At 35.5% G+C, this 21,128-nt stretch overlaps 1 protein-coding gene across 1 annotated transcript in view; it reads right to left on the reverse strand.

Annotated features, from left to right (window-relative positions):
- Positions 1 to 1,096: 1,096 nt before the first annotated feature.
- The window catches only part of HBS1L (HBS1 like translational GTPase), a 60,368-nt gene continuing 40,336 nt past the window's right edge, over positions 1,097 to 21,128 (reverse strand). Inside the window, 15 exon segments of the mRNA XM_032184042.1 lie at positions 1,097 to 1,762; positions 2,767 to 2,911; positions 3,770 to 3,870; positions 4,510 to 4,618; positions 6,147 to 6,237; positions 8,261 to 8,365; positions 11,452 to 11,520; positions 11,705 to 11,822; positions 12,594 to 12,668; positions 13,367 to 13,515; positions 16,298 to 16,340; positions 16,342 to 16,397; positions 16,400 to 16,413; positions 17,497 to 17,662; positions 18,109 to 18,365. Coding sequence (XP_032039933.1) covers positions 1,751 to 1,762; positions 2,767 to 2,911; positions 3,770 to 3,870; positions 4,510 to 4,618; positions 6,147 to 6,237; positions 8,261 to 8,365; positions 11,452 to 11,520; positions 11,705 to 11,822; positions 12,594 to 12,668; positions 13,367 to 13,515; positions 16,298 to 16,340; positions 16,342 to 16,397; positions 16,400 to 16,413; positions 17,497 to 17,662; positions 18,109 to 18,365 — 1,510 coding nt within the window. The 3' untranslated portion in view covers positions 1,097 to 1,750.

Here is a 21,128-nt window from a genome sequence, read left to right on the forward strand (position 1 = left end):
CTGCTCGCAGTACCTCAGAAATAAACTGAGAAATAAACTGACGTAAAATCAACCTTAACATTTTCTAGGACTGAACACAAGTTCAAGTGGAACAGGTTCAAAACAGGAGCTTGGCAGTATGCACTTCTAGAATCTTACAAATGCACTGAAACATTCATGATTGACATGTTGAAACTGCTGCATATTTAAACGCAATTTCTGGACTATGAGAAGACGTACTAAGTAGTGATATATCATAAGCTTCAATTTTGGCAATAACAGTTTTCAGGTATTCATTTGATTTGGCATTATTCATTTGCACATAAAGAATCTCTTGATACTTCTACAGACATGCATGCAACAAGGAATAAAATTTATATATGTGGTCAAGTGTATCGAATACCTACTGAACTGGGGCTAAAGCATGCAGTTACAAAACAGGTTGCCTTTCACTTGTGTGAAGAGTAGGTATGAACCAGCACAAATGCATGATTTTGAACAAAATAACAATCATAGCTTTCTTGTGTTTACTATGCAGAACACAGCTTTACAGGCTTCAGTTAAACCAAGTGACTGATGCATTCAGTTGAGTACTCTAGTTCTTCCCCCCACACTGTGATCTAACCAGAGTTCTTTCCATGCTGCAGCTGTGTACATTTCCAGGAGTTCCTGAGGACCTCTCAGAAAAAAACCCACACACCTTCCAAACTGTGGTAAAGGGGAGTTGACCCGAGTTTATTCTGGAGGTGGCAGAAGAACTCTACAGAACTCTCATCACTTGGGTGGCTTCACCTGCCCTCTGCCTGAAAAGTGGGAAGGAGTTACAGGCTTCAGTAACCAGAACAAGCTGGCTTCAGCATATATCTCAAGATTAAACTCCCAGCTTTTGTTCAAAAGAGTACTACATCTGCGTGAAAAGGACGTATACACACAGCAGCTGCACGAAGAAGCAGCGGGAGAAAAGCTGAAATTATTTCCAGAGAAAGACAAGCCACTTGCCAATTTTGCATTTTAGTTTGAAAGTTTACATTGAAATTTATGAATTAGGGAAAGCAAAGAAAGATGTAAAAGAATTTAGAAGTGCTTCAATAAGAAAAAAAAAAACAAAGAGTCAAAATTATGCTCTAAGTTATTTTATTAATTTTACATTTTAAAAAATAAAATTAGCCAATGTTGGCACAGCTTCCACTACACAGCAAAAGAAACTTTTTTTTAATTTTTTTTAAATAAGTTTTGGGACAGGAAAAACAATCCTGGGACAACACTACATGCCAGTCTCTTGGAACCAGAGTAGATAGTTCTTTTTTCCCTGAATATGCATTCAATTCAAACCTCAAAATATATTAGACCAATAAAGTTACTTTACTGAATTAATGTGCAGCAAAAAAAGCAAATCAAAGAAAATGTAAACAATTTTGTCTGGAAGTAAGAAGTTTGTTTTGTGATGATTCACCACTTTTTTTCTCTAATTCAACTTTCTAACATTTTTCCATCAAGCTCTTTAAGGGTAAATTCCACATGGAGTAATACATGGACTCTTGTGATCACTAAGTGCAACATTAGCAACTTCTTGTCAGTTGGCGTCTTGTTCTGTAATGGGAGAGACTGATGAAGGGCTCCCCAGAAGTCTAACACAAAGTAACTTTTGTCACCATCTTCTATCCCCAAATTAATTGCACTTGTTCCTTCAGCTGAAGTAACTGGATTCTTAAACAGATGTTTGGTTATCTGATTGCATTTTGGTTGGATTATGGAAGTCCTGGCACCACTGTCATTCTTTAATCTAAAAATAAAAGCAAATGAAAGAAAAACTGGTGAAAAATGAAGTACTAATTGTAAAATGATCACCTCTTTTTAACATGGTACTGTTAAACATGGGAAAAATAACTCCTTTTCCTCTGAAATTCTCTGGAACAAGTTTACAAGGACTAAAACAGTTAACATCTAAACAACAGTTTAGTCCCCAGTTCCACAAATACCAGACATCATAGATCTAAATATCACCCTACTCACTTCAAAATACAAGTTAGTAATAATTACAAGTTCAAATTAGTAAGGGGGGGGGGGGGGGGGGGGGGGGGGGGGGGGGGGGGGGGGGGGGGGGGGGGGGGGGGGGGGGGGGGAGCGTGAGAGAGAGAAAGAAGTGCAAGATCCAAGCCCTCATTCTGGATCCTACTTAAAACCAGATACCATTAAAGCATCATAAAGCAGAGAGCCTCTGGTAGACCAGAGAGAAGCCCAAAATTTTCAAGCTCTAATTGCACATTTTGACATTAAGTGACTTAGCTTTAAGTGTCAGTACCAGAACTTGGTTAATGTGACTAAATTTCTCTCCCTCAGGTCTAGAATTAGAACTTAAATCATAATTTTAAGATCATAGCAATATTTTTTTCACATGACAGATAAAGGGACATTTTTATTTTTTGCTCCTAATACAAGGTAAAGTATATTTATTTAGCCCCACAGCTTCCTCCCACTTACACGATTGGAAAAAAGACTAATGTATACTAAAACTGTGAAGAGCTATTTTTAACTACTGAGAGGGGAAAAACGTACAAGATTCAAAAGTTAGAAATAGATAAATTTTTTTATTAATAAATCAAACATAACTATGGCGAGTTTTCCTTATACCTTTCTGAAGCCTGGCCTCTTTTTCAGCAAAATAATTCACTTTTTAAAAGTTAAAGGGTGTAAAATCAACTTTGTCGTAGTCATAAAAAATAAACGCTAAATGAAGTCAACACTATTCCTTTAGAGTACAGAAATTCCACTATAACAATGACATACCTCTGTGACAACTCCTGCAGCAATAGTTGAACCACTGTAGCGTAACATAAACCTCCCAAGCTCTTTAAAATCTTTATACAACTCTAGAGCAACAGGCCTTTGAGTCTGTAGTTCTATTAAAGCATTCTGGCCTTTGGTCAGGAACCTGAAGGTAAATATGGAGACAACTATTAAAAATATATGCATGTATAAATGAAAACAAGAATAGTGAGTAAATGGAAAAAAAAAATAAACTTGTAATGCCAAAAGTATAATGATCGAACTTGATTTCAAGTGTAATCCACGGAACCAGATTGAAAACTCATTCACCTGGAGCACACCTATTAAAAAGGTATCTGATTTTAATTTTAAAGCTTCCAGAGAAGGTCATCCACTGCAACATTTAGAAAATTATTTAGGATGTAATTATCCCATTAGCACCTGTTTTTTACATCTAGGAGAAATCAGTCTTGTTTTAAACCCAAATCCTAACACTGAAGATCCAATTCATTATTCTGTGGAAGTCATGACTTTTCTTCCCATTACTTTTCAGTAACAGTCTGAGCCATGCTATTTCTGGAAAATGATTATTCTGATAATGTTGCATATATCAAATAACACCTCTATCCAAATACAGCTTTAAACAACAAGAGCAACGTTCCCATAGTTTAACTTGTATGGGAAGATTCTCTGTTTTTCTCTGATTGACTGTGTAGAAGAATTTACTTTAGAAAGTAACCCATATCCAGAATTGCAACAAGGTTCCCACACTGTTTCAGGAAGAAAAGAGATAATTTTATGTCATTTTATTTCTCAGGTGCTCAGCACTCATTAAGTGGGAATAAAGTTTTTCACTTTGAAAAGCACTCTGAAATCTAAACATGAACCAACTATAACAATGAAAGTATATTTTTATGTCCTTATAAACATATTATTGCTTCTTAATAGAACCTTCTTGCTACCAATATTTTAACTAAAAATCAGCCCATTTCTTGTGTAATCATTAACTATTTAAAACACTTACTTAGGCTTTTTCTTTGTCACTTCACCAGTGCTTTTGTGCAGGACACTCAATAATCTTCTAATAGTAGCGGGTTCACTTACGGTTTGATAGTGTAAAAGCACCTAAAAATATTTTTTCAATTATTAAGTATTATAAAATAATCAGAAATCCTAGGTGTTAATACTTGAAAATATCAAGTTTCTTTAAGAGTGATCTTTAAAACAAATTCTTATAGAAATCCTCTCACAGGAAGAGTTACTGTATTCAGGAACTTACAAAAGTAATTTACTACACTTTGTGTTCTCTGCCAATATGACAAAATGACAAAAAGGTCATGTATTAGTTCATCATAACTACATTTTTCATTCTTCAGTGTTTTGCTTGTGTCATGTCATTGCAGTTGTGTAGCATGAACTGATTCCCCATCCCCTTACCCCCAAGGTATCTTATAATCAAATGCATCATTATAGTCCTATAGGGTACGTGCTTTCAAAAGAACAGCCTAGCCTGACTGTGGTAGAACAACACGTTCTCTGAAATTTTTAGGTAGGTATCAGAAGTCAGTAAGAATGTGCATAAGCAACCCTAAAGCGACTTACATCCTCTTCAAATTGCATGGAAAAATGATATTCTGCTTGGAGGGAGGGAAGTACATCTGGACAATAAATGACTCTGTATTAGGGGGTGTGGGGAAAGAATGCAGAGAGGAAAAGCCCTGAGCAACCTTGCAATGAAAGTAAGAATTTTCCAAAGAGACTTACAGGGAATCCTTTAGTGATTGGAACCTCAATATTAAAAATGAGAATCCGAGCTCTGAATCGAGTGCAAACTTTAATGGGCTCCTTGGGATCACAAAATACACAGCCAACGCTACGAGAAATGAGAACAAAATTTGACATCTTGATTTAGAAATATTAATTGCTTCACTGGAAAGAAAAACAAAGCAAAGACAACATTTTAACAGTAGCTTGAAAAAAATAATCAGGAACACTGTATTAAAAACTGTCACCTAATTAATTTCTATACAATGTCTATGCTGTTTTGTGGGCATGCATGAAGAGGTCTGTCTAGTTCAATGAACAATTACATCCATTGCTAATCAGTTTCTAAAAATGTCACCGTTTCCTGTGTGTAGGTACTTTGAAGAATTAGACTTTCATTCAGAGACTAATTGTTCCAGATCAACAGCATGAAATACCTCCAGGTGCTTAAAACTGCAGTGCTGCTGCCTGTAATTTAACTATTTTGTGGATAAATGAACATCATGATCAGGACTCTCAAAATTTAAGCTCTCTCAGCAGCACTCACTTCCAAAGAGCTTTACTTCTAATAAATTGAGTCACAAGAAGGCTGATGCCTTCAAGCACAGGAAGGCTCATTAAGATAGACTAGACACAGCTTTTCAAGAGCAGCAAATTTTAACCATCTAAAATGAAAGAAAAAATTAATCCCACACAGATAGTGAGCTGCATGATTAAACCTACATATCAGATGTAATCTATTTGCATCAAAATCAAGAGGACTTAAAACTTGTACCTCTTCTTGACAAATCTATTACTCTCCAGAAGAGAAATGACATCAAGAATTGAATCAAGCCTTTTTCCTCCATTTACCGAAGAGAATCACTCACCATTGTGAAATAGAAATACAGAAAAGCCCGACTTATTTTCTTTAAAAACAGAGTACAAATTTGCAAACTATCAAGACAAGGTGTTTTCCAAACAGAAGCTTTAAAGTTTCATGTTTGAAGTCCACAGGAATGTAAAAAAACTGTACAAGTTATGGATCCAATTATCTAGCCTGAATAACAATTGGTCACTTACCTAAAAGTTTAAGGCGTTAGCACAAAACCTACAGACTGAAATAGACACAAAATTATTTGCTGTGTCCTCATTAAATATTGTCAGGGAAAAAAAAAAAAAAAGGTCAACTAAAAGAAAAAAGCATCTCAATGTGTTGAACAAAGTTTAGCACCAACTTGGCTTGTGCAGTTTTGCCCTATTGGTATGCAATGGCAATTGTTTGGATGTGTTTTTTAGAATGATTTATGATTTTCATAAGCTCTTCAAAAATCTTTTCTTTCATTTAGTAATAAGGATTATTTAGTTTCAGCACTTCAGATACCCAAGGAGACAGCTTAAGGAAAAAGGCTCTGAAGGCTGCCAGTGTCAGCACGACATACGACAGCTAACAGTATTCTTCTGAGGTTGCCGTTGTACATATAGCAGATGTTTCCAACGTTTGTACATGCAAGCCAGGTGATATGTATCACTTCGGTTTTAAATATCCTGGTAGCCACATCATTCTTCAAGTAAACCGCTGATTGTTAAGTGTAATAGTTATAAAGCTTTTCATTAAAAACAAACCGTTACTTAGACTGAAACTCCGTTTTGCTCACTTGATTTTGATGATATCCATGCCGGTCAAAGTGAGACTAACGTGATCTCCTGCTGCAGCCCAATCAACTGGTTCATCATGCAGTGTGATTCCTGGAAATGAGTAAGAACAGAACCTCACAGTGAAGTACCTAGGTTCTGGGCTACAAACAAACAGCTCTGTTTGGGCCATTTGTGCTTCATCAACCATTACTCATCAATTTTCAGTATGAATGGGTTGAGAGTAAAAGCTTATTAACTGAGAACACTGAGGAAGCATTTTTTCTTCCTTGGTGAGGACTCACTATTCTCTCACCCCACCCTGCACGATAACATGGCTTTATTTAAGCCAGAAGAGGGGACCTGGCACTTGTCACAGAGCGCAGATGACGCAGTCCTGAAAATGCCGTAGTACTAATATCTCCGTGCCTGCCCCACCCTTCCTTTGAGGCACATGCACACCCTAGACCGCATCTTTCATATACTTTAATGGTACTATGTCAACTTTCATTAACTTAAGTGGGTTTGCTGACTCTTTCATAAAAAAGCGTAACAGATGCCTTTCGTTCACAACATTGCATCTATTAGAAAGCATCATTGAAAGTCATTTTATTCTGACTTCTATGTATTTTAAACATTTTAAAAGATACCCTGGCTGGTAGGTGAGGATAAAACTAATTATTCCCGATTAACATTCTGAGGTTTTGGTAGACACGAAGATTGATATTTCTCAGCAAAAACACTTCATAATTACTGCATACATTTTATAGACTCTAGTTCTATTTCACTACAGACTGTATTTATTTATTTGCAAATGTTTCCAAAAACACTTGTCAAAGCCGTGCCAGAAAGCATCATTCAACTACAAGCATGTTAAGTACTGCTTTTTTAAACAGCGTTGATAATATATTTCACACGTATGTGTCATTCTCACAGAATGATAAACGAAGTACAGTTTCTTGAAAATGAAAAACTGAGATTCTAATGTGCACACGACATTAATATATTACAATAAATTAAATTCTTCTTTACAATAAATATAAATAATACGTGCTTAATGAACTAATACTCCTTATCTTCACCCATATGTTAGCCATATGAGAGGGCGGAACACAAGAAAACCATAGACTTGTACCATTGGGGATTCTCAAACCAAATATGATCCCCCCCAAAATTTTTTCCATGCCACTTCCCCCATTCCCAAAACTGTTGGGTGACTATAGCAGTGCAACACCTATTCTTACACACACTATGGTAACGTTCCTGTGCATTGCAAACAACAAGCATACAACAGTATAAACAGGCACACTGAAGAGCTGCTCAGATTAACACTGAGCAAGCTGGTTCTGGAACAGAGCAGAATAGTGACAACAGCACACTGCTGAATTCAGGCATATAGTTACCTATTCATTTATTATAAGGGCTTCATTTTTTACTCATTGATCCATGTAGAAAAATCGTAATTTTATCCTTCTGTTTGCATATGGAACAAAACCAGCTTTGCAGCACAAAGACAGAAAGCTAAAACAGGTGAATACTCAGTATCTTGACTTAGCTATTTCTCTTTTCAGAAATCAATTGTATTAAAATTTAAATCCAATTTCCTTCTCTTTTGTTGTTCAAGACAATTATATCCTGAAAGTTTGTATATTAATGAAAGGATTAGTGACAAACCTCATAGAACAAACAGCATAAAATTAATTCTCATGCTTTTTCACATCTAATTCATAAGATTCATTTCTAAGGTTGTTCAGCATCTTCACACCTCCTAGCAGCAGTAACACTGCACAGCAAAGCTGAATATTAATGATTCCTGTACTGCATTTATTTATTTATTACAGATATTGCTGTAATTCATAAGTTTTTAAAGTTTTCTCATAAAACAATGTCAAAATTATAAGGCCATAACATCTGGAATATCTGTTATGGCCAAAAAAAAAGTAAAAAAAAACATGCAAGATTTTGCATACTTTACATAGACATATTTATACAGACACAGTCACATCTAAAGAAATTCGTTTTATGCTTTCACATTTTATGTTTGACAGTTAGTATCAGTTTGACAGTCTGTTACCATTTCAGTAACTGCTTCTAGCCCAGTATGACCTGAAAGTAAACATGCTTCTGAAGACTGTACCTTTGCAGTGCAAGTTTTCATTAGGAGGCATTGCCAGAAGTCGTTCTCCAACTTGAATATAGCCTGCTTCTATTTTTCCAGTCACACAAAATCCTGATCCTTGGTCTGCAATAAACACAGTAATAATTTGAAACAACTTCATAAAGTCAATTTCCCATCACAAGCTAGCCCTTGAGAAATGCATAGATAAGTTTTTAATATAACGAAGGTTTTTTTTTCCACTGTAGAGTTCAGTACTTGCAAGTTAGCCAGCTGTGCATCATAGTGAAAATGAAACATTAAATTCAAAACCTCTAGATCTTATGTTTTTGAGAACTAAGGGAGAAATATCCTTCGTTACACAGATGTAGGAACATGAAGAAATATTTTTTAGTTTTTCAATATTAGATTAAGCCCCTTAATTTCTAGGGATTTTGTTTAATTCAGGATTTCCTCACTATAATTCCAAATTAAAAAAAATACACCACAGTCATTAAAATTCCCATGCATACAGGTGCAACTTCCTATGTCATTTACTCTTTAACTGAGTCAGAATCCTACATGCTTTGTCTGCATGTCTCTTTTACTCCTATAAAAATAAATATAATAATAATCCTGTCCTATTTAACAGTAGTTGTATCTGTGGATGACTTATGCACTTCTAAGTAAAAGATCTGCGATTTATTTTTCTTCTCGAATGTCCACATACCTTACCAATATGTTCATTGATCAGCAATTAATCAGTTATTTTTAAGAGATGTCCTACACACCCACATTTATGCATACAAACCTTAAGAAATTCCCCATCCGTGTCGCATGTTTGTGGGTGTGTTTAAAAAGAATCCTCCGCAGTGATTCTGCAGACATTTTCAGTATCAATGCAAAAAGCAAATACACCTTTTGTCAATTATTAGAAACCAGTGATCAGCAAGTGTCTTAGTTTTTTAGTGTGTCCTATTAATCTTGAGTCTCATACCACCAGCTCTTTCTTTTCCATTTACCACTATTACTGATTAACATTTCCATCTATCTAGCTGTAAAAATATTACCAGTTTGCCTGTGAGCTAATCTCCTCTATTCATTCCAGCAAACAAGATGAATGCAGTCAATTAGCAGATGACATAGGATGTCAAAAGAATAGAAAATTGGAGAAGTAGATAAAAAAGAATCCACAGATCATGGTACACATGCCACCTCGATACGGTATACAAAAGAACCTGAAGCTGGCTCTGCAAGCATATGCAGGCAACCAGAATCATGGTTCCTGGTTCCCAACCATCCCTAGACACAATCAAGAGCCAATTTCTCTGTCACACCATCACCAGCTCAGGCTTGGTAAACTAATGTGTTGTTTGAAGCCTTGCCCTTGCACAAGCTGATTGCTTCTTGCAGAGTGCCAGCTTCCCTCCCCTCCCCAGGAGATCAATGCGAGTACAAAATGCATAATGGCCGACACAGTCAGGGCATAAAAAAGGCCTGATTTCTACACACCATAGTATTTGGGTTCTGCCAGGATATATTTATTGTCCAGAATACTTGGCAATGCTTTCTAAAGTCATGTCAAATCACATCCTAGACAGCACTATATAATGACCTAAGTGGGGATTCAAGGCAAATGAATTTACAGATACTTCTTGGGTCAAGAGATAACTTGCCTGGAGATAATATTAGGACAGCTATGGAGGACAGCAGCCAAAACCAGGCCAAGTTAGATGAATTGTGCCTGTGATAACCTTAACAAAGAAAAGAGCTTTCCAAACTATAAAGCAAACTCAGCACTCTCTTTTTTTACACGCTTCTATGGACCACTTCTCCTGACTATGAATGCACACTGGAATAGAGCTGAGAACAACTGTTGCTTCATGTAGTGGCACCTTCCACTGGTAGTAGCTTCCATGTAGTAGCTACTTCCTCTGGTAGCATCCAAGTTAATTAAGTTTTGAGATCACATGCTAAGAAAAAAAAAAAAAAGTACCTAAAAGGCCACATTTAGTGATGAACCCTTTATCTGTAAATTGAGTTTCTTTCCAAAGCCAATATTTGTTTGCTTACTTAGCAAAAAAAAAAAAAAAAAAAAAGATTTTTCCAGAGAGCAGATTTAATCAAAATTGCTCATTTTGTGAAACTTAACTCAACACAGAAATGATTATTGCAACAAAAGAGTTGTGATATTATTTTGAAAGATCTCAATCAACAATCCCAACACACTTTCCCACAGCTCACAAATACAGTGACAGCTTTAATCACAAAATTAGCGTAACACAATAGGGTACATTCTCATATAATGTTTCACTATTTACCATTATGGGTTCAGTATGCTAAGTAAGCTATCCCAGGGCATGCATAACATGTAGTATTTTCTCGAAGACCCCAATCAGAACATCATGGAAATGATTTTTCCAATTACAATCAGTATTTTGATCTGGTTTGTTTGTACTTCCCCTATAAACACCTTATACATAAAGTCAAATTTCTTTAAAAATACTGATTTCTATAATATTATTTGATTAAATGTATTTACAACATTTCATATCATGCCTGTCTGTCATTTGGTTTGCAACATTTTCTCAAGGTACCTGCAGAAAGCTTCTAACAAGATCAGTGCATTTAACTCAGAAAATATCAAGTCTACTATGAAAAACCTTAATTGGTTACTGCATTCTATTTTCTCCAGACAACGGACATAAAAATAGGTTATAGTTAGTTACTAGTTGTCCATATTTATATCAGTGTTAGAGAATAGCTAACAGCCTTCCATTTTTTCCTTGGCTGGGTATAAAGTCTTATTAACAACTATAAAAATGAACCTAAAAGTCAACCTTTTTTTTTTTTTTTTAAAAAAAAAATAATAATAATCTAAGACTAGAGGATAAAATACCTCAAAGTTGCACCTGCAAAAAATCAGAGAAACATTAGTCTAGTTAAAAAGAAAGAGTTTGGGAAAGAAGAACTTCAGAATCTTGTACACAGAATCACCAACTTATTACATAGCCAATTAGGAAGGTTTTTTTGTTTTTAAACACACAAATGTGTTTCTCCTACAGTGTTACCACCTAAAATTCCAAAAAGAACAGTGCTTAAGAAATTACTATTCCTGATCGAGTCTACTGATAGCTGTAAAGCTCCTATTTAAGCCCTATTTTTATATAATTTTTCAACTTTCGTGTGTTAAATAACAATGACATGCTGAAAACATTAGAAAAACAACCAACCTTTAAAAACGTCAGCAACACACAACCTAAATGGTTTCTCTACTGATCTTTGTGGTGGCTTGAAAGAATCTGCAAAGAAATTGATAAGACCTTTTAGAATTTCTGTATTTAAAGCACTATCTCATAAACATATCACTTAAGGATAAATCAATCATATTGTGTTCCAAAAACTTTTCCCCACATCTTCCCCAAAAGATACATATATCTTAGTACACACAAGACTAAGATGTATTTGTTTTTAAATTGTACTCACCAATTTGCTCTAACAAACACTTTCCTGTATACCATTTCGTAAGGTCACTTGACTGACTTCTTGTCACTAGATTTTCACCACCAAGACCACTCGTTGGAATATAAGCCACATCAGATTCCTAATTATGAAAATAAAACAATTTATTTACATATTGTTAACAGCATCTTCTAGAAAAAACAAGGGATGCATTTTTCAGTATTACATATCTAAGATACTAAAAGAACAGTTGGCATATTTTCCACTTCCCCTGGAGAAGGCAGATTACTTGGTGAATACATTTCCGCTCTGTTCATCTCATTCCTCATCACAATGCTCCAGCAAGGAGTTAAGAGATATTTTAAACATGATGACAGCAACATTAACAACTAGAAACTGAGGTTTGGGTAACAAACTCCAACTCTGTATCTGACAAGCATGCTTCAGTTTGAATTGCTATTTTACGCACAATGATTTCAGGTAAACTGTCATCAATCCAAATGGTTTGAACTAAGGAAACATGAGAAGTAGAATTAAGAATGGCAAATGGACAAAGGTCTTGTTAGTTCTTAATCCACACCAAGACCTGCTCCAATATAAAACCATCTACTGCCATTCATGTAATCCTGAACATTGGATTAAACGATCCTTGGTCTGTCCTGCTTTGTAGAAAACAATCCCAATAGACTAAGAATGATGTGAATTATCCCAAAGATTCAACAGGCCTAACAAAAACAATGACAGAATAAGCAGTAAAGAATTGACTAACCTTATCCAAGGCTCAGCAAGCACCCTACCAGTAAGAAAAGGAATCTGTTATACTACGTGCACATGGTAACAGCAGGAAAGTGATCCAAAATAACCCGACCATAACAACAGCTCATTCTACTCAAAGACCTCAAATTTACATTACCTTAAAGCCAGCTTGTTTAAGAAATTGGCCAAGCTTACTGGTAATTTCCTGAAATCTTTCTTGCTGCCAATTGACCTAAAATAGAAAATAGTTTATGACAATAAAACTAGATTTCTAATGACAACAAACAACAGCTGCATGTCATCAGGTCTGTAGTACTAGTAGGTGTTCTCACACACAGGACCCAGTGATGTTGTAAATATGAGATTTCCAGGTGGGTTGACAGCTGAATAGGTAAAAGCATATGCATTAACAATTAATGACAGCAATCAACACACTAACTAACTTGCAAGCTCCTTAAGTTTGGTTTGTCCTTAAAGATCTTTTTTTTGTTTGTTTTGTTTTAGTATTTACACAAAACAGAACATTCAGATTTGACAATATCATATAGGACAGAGTAACAATCTAAAATGCAACAAGTAATACTTAACACACTTCACAGGTTTAAATAAAGTTCTTGGATTTGACCTGAATGACCTCCACACAATGCCCTTGCAGATGTCAGTGGCTTAGTAGTTTATACCAAATTTTCACACCTATGAGAGGCAATCTCCCTACTCGTTTTAGCACCTACACTACCCTTCTTGCATGCTTTGAAAATATAATCATGAACAGGAAGAAAAGTGTAGAAAAATCTGTACAGAAGAGACTGAGAGCTGAGAATCAAAGAAAGAAAAACAAAATATTATTGTTTCACAATACTGATCCTTACACTTAGGTACACGAGCCTAGGTGAAAGTCCTGCAATTATAATTAAAAAATTAGATAAGTACCTGATCCATTTTATTGACTGCAACAGCCAGCTGTGTCACTCCAAGAGAACGCACTAATAATCCATGTTCTCGAGTTTGTCCACCTGTCTCAAACCCAGCTTCAAACTCTCCTCTGCTGGCATCCACAACCAAAATAGCTACATCAGCCTAGATTAAATATATATATATAATAATAATAAAAACATACAGTTAAAACTGTGTAAAAGGTGGTAATAATTCAAGTAAATATGTCAATCAGCAATACTCCACACAGAGTGCACTTTACATGGAAGCAATACTGCTGTGCTTCATATGCAACTGAAATTGTTTAGTTCTATCCATCTCATGCCTACTTTGGTGAGGTATTATGGCACTATGTCATCTAATGTCATACACCACTACTTTATATTAAACATAAGCCAATACTTGGTGTGGGGAACCTGTCTTCTTCAGAGTACCTTTTGTGCTGCACAGACCTCTGCTTAAAAAAAAAGCTGACGATATTCCAGAGGTTTAAGAACAGGTAGGAGCACAATGACCAGTTCTCATTGCTGGGTAAGCCCAAAACTCTGCCTGAGTCTGGACACACTCATACTGAGAAGCTGCGGAAGTAACAGATAAATCACCTCAGCAGACAATTGGGACAAGCAGTCTGCTGCATGTTAGATGTTGATATTTCACAATCTACTCAACACACTGGAACATGTGTTGAGTAGAAAATGAGTTTTCTACTCATAAGGTAGAAAAGACTAAGTAGCTTTTTACAAGTTTTATCATCTCTGTCAGGACATTAAAAGCAAATAGGTACCATACAATCTATGGTGCTATAGAAAAGTCAGCATGTAAGCACAGGTGAAAAAAAAGAAGGGGATTTTGCTGTCAGTTTAAATGCTGCTATGTAATATGTATATGTTTGCTAAAAAAACAAAAAACAAAAAACAACAACACAAACAAACAACAACAAAAAACAACAACAACAACAACAAAACACTTTTCATGCTTCAGTAAGTAACAGCCAGTTAAACCATCACCATAAACCAAGCAACAGCAACAGATGTGAATATTAAAGGTATTGCTGTCAAAACAGCTGTATGACAGTCAATTTCACAGGATAGTTGAATTGGACATAATGAAAAGAGAAGAGAAAAAGCCATGCTTTCTCTCTTTCCTTACATAGATAAGCTTCAGGGCAGAAGGAACAAAGATAGCATGTTGTCCTAGTCCTGAGTCTTCCTCCCACTGACCTAAATGCAAATTCCCCACACCTCATATTACACAGAGAGGCTGTGCATGTGTGAAAACGGTGAAACAGCAAGGGATGATTTTCCCACAGCTCTCAACCTCAGAATTGCATTGTGGTAAACTTCTCCCACAAGAAAAAGGCATCCTGTATTTTCTGAATCAAAAAAAAAAAAAAAAAAAAATCCCATACCTAGGGACCTAAGTGAATTAACCGTATGCATCAAAAGCCAGAGCCTGGCCCTGATAAGGCTGATTTGCATTTAGTTTAACAGCAGTTGGGGATTCACAGTGTAAGAGAATTCCCCATGATACAAAGGCACAGGGACATTTCCATATTTGCTTCTTTCCACCCATTTCTTTAGTGCTGAGGCTACTCTAATTGGCACCAGAAATGTGCTGTTTCTGTGATTTCCTCGATAGGCTTCAGACTAGACTGGCCCTTCACAATTCTGAGAGCTGAGGGAACAGAGATACATCAAGTCTTAGTTGGCCAGCCTCATCTTCTGCTGAATTGATACAACTGCTGGTAGATCTGGAATTTGCATCATAACACTTGCTGGCTGTACTACTTTTTTTTTTTCAAAAAAAGACAAACCAACTTAAATAATTGTAAAGAAAATAATGAGGCTGAGTCACCATCTTCTGCTTATGAAACTAAAAAGTCTATTCTAATTGTAAAAATCCTGATCTCCCTGCAATGTATGCTCCACAATATAGTTTACTACACATACCCTACACCATAATTTGAGAACTTCTGACCACCCTGTGGCCTAACCTTGAGTTACAACATCTGAACTCTTATCTTACCCAGGCTTTGCTACAGAGCTAGCACATGGTTTGGGGCAAACCAATCTTCCTACAGCATAGTCCCTCTCTGTAAAACTACAGTAATAGTATCTATTCTGAGATTTTAAGATAACACTCTCAATTTTTAGATTGTACAAAAGCCTCCACATGGTAACTTAGAAATCTGTCACAACACACCAACTTTTCAACTTCAGAGAATTCATTCTACCATTTTAAAAAACGTGCCTTATTAAGTGGAAATAAAAATCACATTACTATGGTCATTTAACAATGTGCTATCCTCCTTCATTTATTATTACCATAAATTAATAATTGACCTATATGAGAATATAGGTGCCATACTAAATTCAATGTATAGTGCCCAATGCTTTTTATTTTACCTCCCATTCCCAAAACAATGGTGGCATGCGGTCCTATTGAAGAATACAGATGCATTGTGTGTGAACTCTGTTGTCTGCATTATGTTTAGTTATCCCTTATAAATATATTAAATAGAATAATGTCTTGTTTAAACCTAATAAATCTTTTTTTTTCCTTTAAGCTCAAAACCACTAAAAATCTTTACCTGCAAAACCAAGTTCAAAGAAATTCTTGAGTAGGCATATGACACATTTGATTTGAATAGCTTTAAAAGCTCAACTGATTTAATCAAACTGCAACTTAGTGTTCAAACTACTTCCCTAATAACTCTCCTCCAAATAGGTAGCTTACCAAAAAGAACTACTTTTAAAGTTAAACAAATGTATTAATTCTCAAGTTTAGTAAGCTCATAAAAACCTGTAAGGTATTTTAGCATCATCAATAATTCCATTTTATCTTAGAAATTAAAAGAAGAAGAAAGCCAATTTAAGAAAAAAAAAATGTTAATTTTTTTGGAAAGGCAGTTTAGACTCGCTCTACCTGGGCAAGCTCCTGTGATCATATTTGGAATGAAGTCTTTGTGGCCCTGGAGCATCCATCAATGTAATTACTTTAGTCTTTGTCTCAAATTTGGTCATGCCACATCCATTGTTACTCCCCTTAAACAAAGCATACACATAACACCATTAGTAATGTTTTTAAAAGCTTCAGAGATATAAATTAAGTTATGATAAAAACAATAATGAAATTTACATGTTACAGCTTTCATTTGATTCAGCCTGCACCAAAAATGTTTGAAAGAAAACTTGCTTGCTGGCAAAAGACCTTTAGAGCTGTTTTGAGTAACTCTAGTCACAAAGAACAAAAAGTCAAGCAAAAATACCAACTCAGAGACTTTTTCCATAAAAATGACAATTTTATCTTCTGCAGTGAAGTCTGGATCTAAATGCATAATGACAGATACTAAAAAAAAATCATAGATAACTGGATGCAAGTGTTAAGGCTCATCACAGTATTTCCACAAATACCACCACCCATAGTTAATAAAATACCAAAAATTAATTACACGCCTTAACTGATATCATGCTACTTCTAAAGATTATGTTTAGTTGCCTCTGGATCTTCAAATAAATAAAATAATTCATAATATATTAGGATAAATTTGATATTCAATATAATCCAAGTCACGTGTGTACCAAAATTTCAGTGCTTAATTTACACTTCTGACGCCCTTTTATACAAACATTTTAATACATACAGCATACAGCAATAACCAAGATGAGAAAAAGTTGGCAGGACGTTTAGATGTAGAGCTTAGGGATATGGTTTAGTGGGGACTGTTAGTGTTAGGTCAGAGGTTGGACTCGATGATCTTGAGGTCTCTTCCAACCTAGAAATTCTGTGATTCTGTGATTCTGTGTGAAATAAACTGGTCTAAACGAACTGGTCTAAACAGCTCTAAATGAATGTGGCTACTTCAAGCATTTGTACGTTGTAGTTATTCTCTGCACTTCCCAGCACAGAAATATGTGAAGAAATACTCAATTTCTTGTACATATTTGTGTACCAAACCAGGATATTATTTTTCTTTTGATAATGCATACTTAGACAAAGCAAAATATTTGCTAGTAAGTGTTAAGTAAATATCTTTATGCATTTTGGATATTTCTACCACAGCATTATTAGTAGATATGCTTTTCTTTCAGAAGAGCGATGATAATTCCCATTAAATGTATTTCTACCTTTCTCTTTCTTCCCCAGTTTCATCCAGGACCCATGCATAAGCAAACGAAGCTTTGCCAGCCTTCTTAGATTCCTGTTCGTATTTGTGCATAGTTCTTTTGTTCACATTTCCCAAAAGGTAGAGTAGATGACCCATTAAAGTACTTTTACCTGCATCAACATGTCCTACGGAGGAAAATAAAATTTATTTCAATTTAACTAATTTACAAATTATAAATGTACAACATGAAAATAAATAAATAAGTAAATAAAAACATATGCAAATCACATACACCAATAATGCTCATGTAATCCATAAGATTTTGACTCACTGACAGTTTCCTGAAACAGGTAATTAGCGCAATAGCCATGTACCACATGCAAATCCATACTAAAAACAGTTGTAGGAATGAAATCAAACCCAACTACTAGTCTGTCAAAACCAAGCTATGTCAACCTCACAGTCTAGAGAAGTCTGAATGTCCACATAACAATGGTCAAACAGATGGAATTGAAAACAGTATAAGATTTCTCTTTCCTAAAGAGAGGATATTTTTGTTTCTTTATCACTTCCAGATTCAATCAATGGAGTTTTTAAATCTCTATGCCTAAAATGTAATTAACTGTATTACCTATTACCACCAAATTTAGTAGTTGCTTTCCTCCTTGTCTCTTCTCCAACTCTGCTTTCACATCTATTTGTGGTTTTGTCTTGCTCGTCTTTTTTACTGGAGTAGGCATGGCATTCTGCTCTTCTGAAACCTGCGCTACTTGGGGTGAAAGAGCAGATTTTGAGACTGCCTCAATTACCCCAGAAGTTATGCTAGCATCTTCATTTAGCAGTCCTTTTTGAGGTGTGTTAGCATGGCCATTTTCTTCAGCAATCATGCTGGGAAAATAAAACAAAGGAACAGTGAATGCAAATGTTAAAGAAGCTGCAGAAATACAGGAGAAAAATGGAGTTCTCCTTACACTATCACAAAAGGCCCAGACAAATATTATCTGATAAGTAGAAACAAGCCCATTAAGGTGGAAGTGATAAGCAACTGGATGCAAACTACACAGATACCAGCTCTGAACATCTTGCAAGAGACGTACTGTGTACACAAACAAGATAAGAAATAATCTTGTTAAATTCATGAAACTCATAAACAAAAGCTTCTCACAGCCACTTCTTTTGACAGGGAGAGAAATGATGAACTGCCATAGACATGGTCGTCTCTGAAGTAAGAGCCCAAGTCAGCTTTGAAGCATCCTAAAACAGCTTTCACTTAAATTAAAAGTACTACAGCTAAATGCAGTGATATTCTACTGAGACAATACCAGCAATACAATGAGTACATACTAAGCATAAGTATATACTTAGATACTAAGAGCTGAAACTTAAGGAGCAATGTTTGCATACAGCCATAACAGATATGCCACATATCAACACTGAGAAAACCTATTTTACGTACAAAACAAGGCATCTAGAACTACAGATATTTGGATTTCCCAACTCACCTTCTCTTCCACCCTGTTCTACCACAAATTACTATACTAACGCTAATACTAAATATCTTGAATGCATTATTCTCCTATTATTCTCACACTCTTTCTCTCCCATTTATTAATAAGGTTATTTTCATAATTCACGTACATGTTCTGAGGATATATGATTTTTTTAACATGTTATGGCAAAGATGACCACTAAAAGCAAAACCTAAATAACATCCTCAAGACAGCAAAAGCTTTCTTGCTGGCTGACAGAGCTCCACGGTGAGTCATTAATGTGTACAGCAAGACAGAAACAGAAGCAGCTACTACAGGCATCAGAACATGTTATGGCAAGCTTTAACACACAAACCACTGGCCATTCCAGTATTTTGAAAGTTTTTCTAAAAATTCTTCTACAAGAAGCCTTCTACAAAAAAAAAAAACAGAAACTTCCTCCTCTGGAAAACTGGAACCCTCTTCAATGCAGTACCACTGTGGTGCAGGCTACTTTCTATGGAACTGATTCAAGCAGTCTTTCAGAGAGCTACCAAAAGGAAACAGAACTGTCATCATGTCCAGAGTGAATTTTTCACTCTCCGCTTTCCATTTACATACCACAGTTAACTTCACAGTTTTCCTCTTTTCAATTTTTATAACCAAAACTACTTATTTTGGTACATCAGAATCCCATCTCATAGAATCTTCATTTGATAATACAGACAGAAAGTGAATAGTAATGTTGCATTGTATCGGCCTTCATAGGAATATTTGCATTGTATTAGTCCCTTTCCATTTCCTGAATCTCAGGAAACAAAGAAGTCCAACCATGTCAGCCTACTGAACAAAGCAGTTCATGAGTTACAATCTAAAACATTAAACCTAGGAAATATTCAGATCGAATGCAAATTTAGCCTCTCTACTACCAGGAACCAATGCTGGTCATTTTATAAGGCCTCCCTTTTTTAACTCAGTTTCAGAACCTACCTAAGTATCTGGTACTGTGGCAGAATGATTAATTTTGACATCTTTTTTGTAAGGCCCAAACCCAAGTCTTTGCTCTAGATTGTGAGACCCCAAAGCAGAAATGTGAACACTGGTTTCTTGGCTACAGTTCCACAATCCAAGGTTGAAATCTTGCATCAAGGGTGGACACACAACCACAATTTTCTTAAATTAGCTACACATCAAACTTAATTAGTGCCAGCCATGATGGTTGCAGGGGAAGGTTAGTACCTGTGCTGCTGCATAGTGGATGTACAATTCTGTATAATGTTTATTTACATAAGGTTACCCTATCAACATTTTCTAAGCCTTTTAAGGGAAAACAAGTCAATATCAATCTACACCTTCGGTCACACAGTCATGACACTTCTGATTTGACACTCAGAAACCAGTTGTACTGTGCCATCAAGCATAGCCTTTGACAAGCTCCCATATATAATATTGCACATTGACAAGCTGAATGCACTTTATAAGAGGATATACTTAAATTCCTAAACTTCCCAAATCAGTGACTCATCATTGTCTTACATGCAGTTATGGGAAAGAGGCAATTACAAGGAAAATTTTTCCAAGGAAAATAGTCACTAGTTGCTCATGCATTCTTTTACTGGTAAAAGAAAAGTGCATTTCTATCAGTCTGAACAGAAGTCTCTTTTTTAAATTCCATTAAGTTCAAGCTAAAAATCTACTGTGGAATGGCATTATTATCCAATGTTTCTTCACAGACATTTTACTTCATAAAAACTGACTGAAAACAATCAAGTTGATAGAAAGCAATATGCATAGAATTGCAGTGACAGAGCTTTCTACATATTCTAGCAACATATTTAAAAGCACCTACATTATATAGAGCACACCAGACCAGTTTGTCCTGAACCATGTATTAAGAGAACCTAATATAGTTAAAATTCAGTTGTGTTAGAAGTCTTCCCAGTTGTGATCGAAGTTTTACATCAAGACTCATTTTTTTTTCCCCCAGACACCCTTCAGCTCACTGTCAGCATAACATCTATCACTTTCACACTGAAACACACTTTCACACTGAAACACTACTGTTATATGCAAAAGTCATACTGTAATACAAATATGATATTTTATATCAATATCTGTTATTTTTCCTTGAAATTCCAACATTTTAAGTTCTAGAGAGAAGCATCTGTATAAGAAGCAATAT

Source organism: Aythya fuligula, chromosome 3, assembly GCF_009819795.1.
Source record: "Aythya fuligula isolate bAytFul2 chromosome 3, bAytFul2.pri, whole genome shotgun sequence".
NCBI classification, from domain to species: Eukaryota; Metazoa; Chordata; class Aves; order Anseriformes; family Anatidae; genus Aythya; species Aythya fuligula.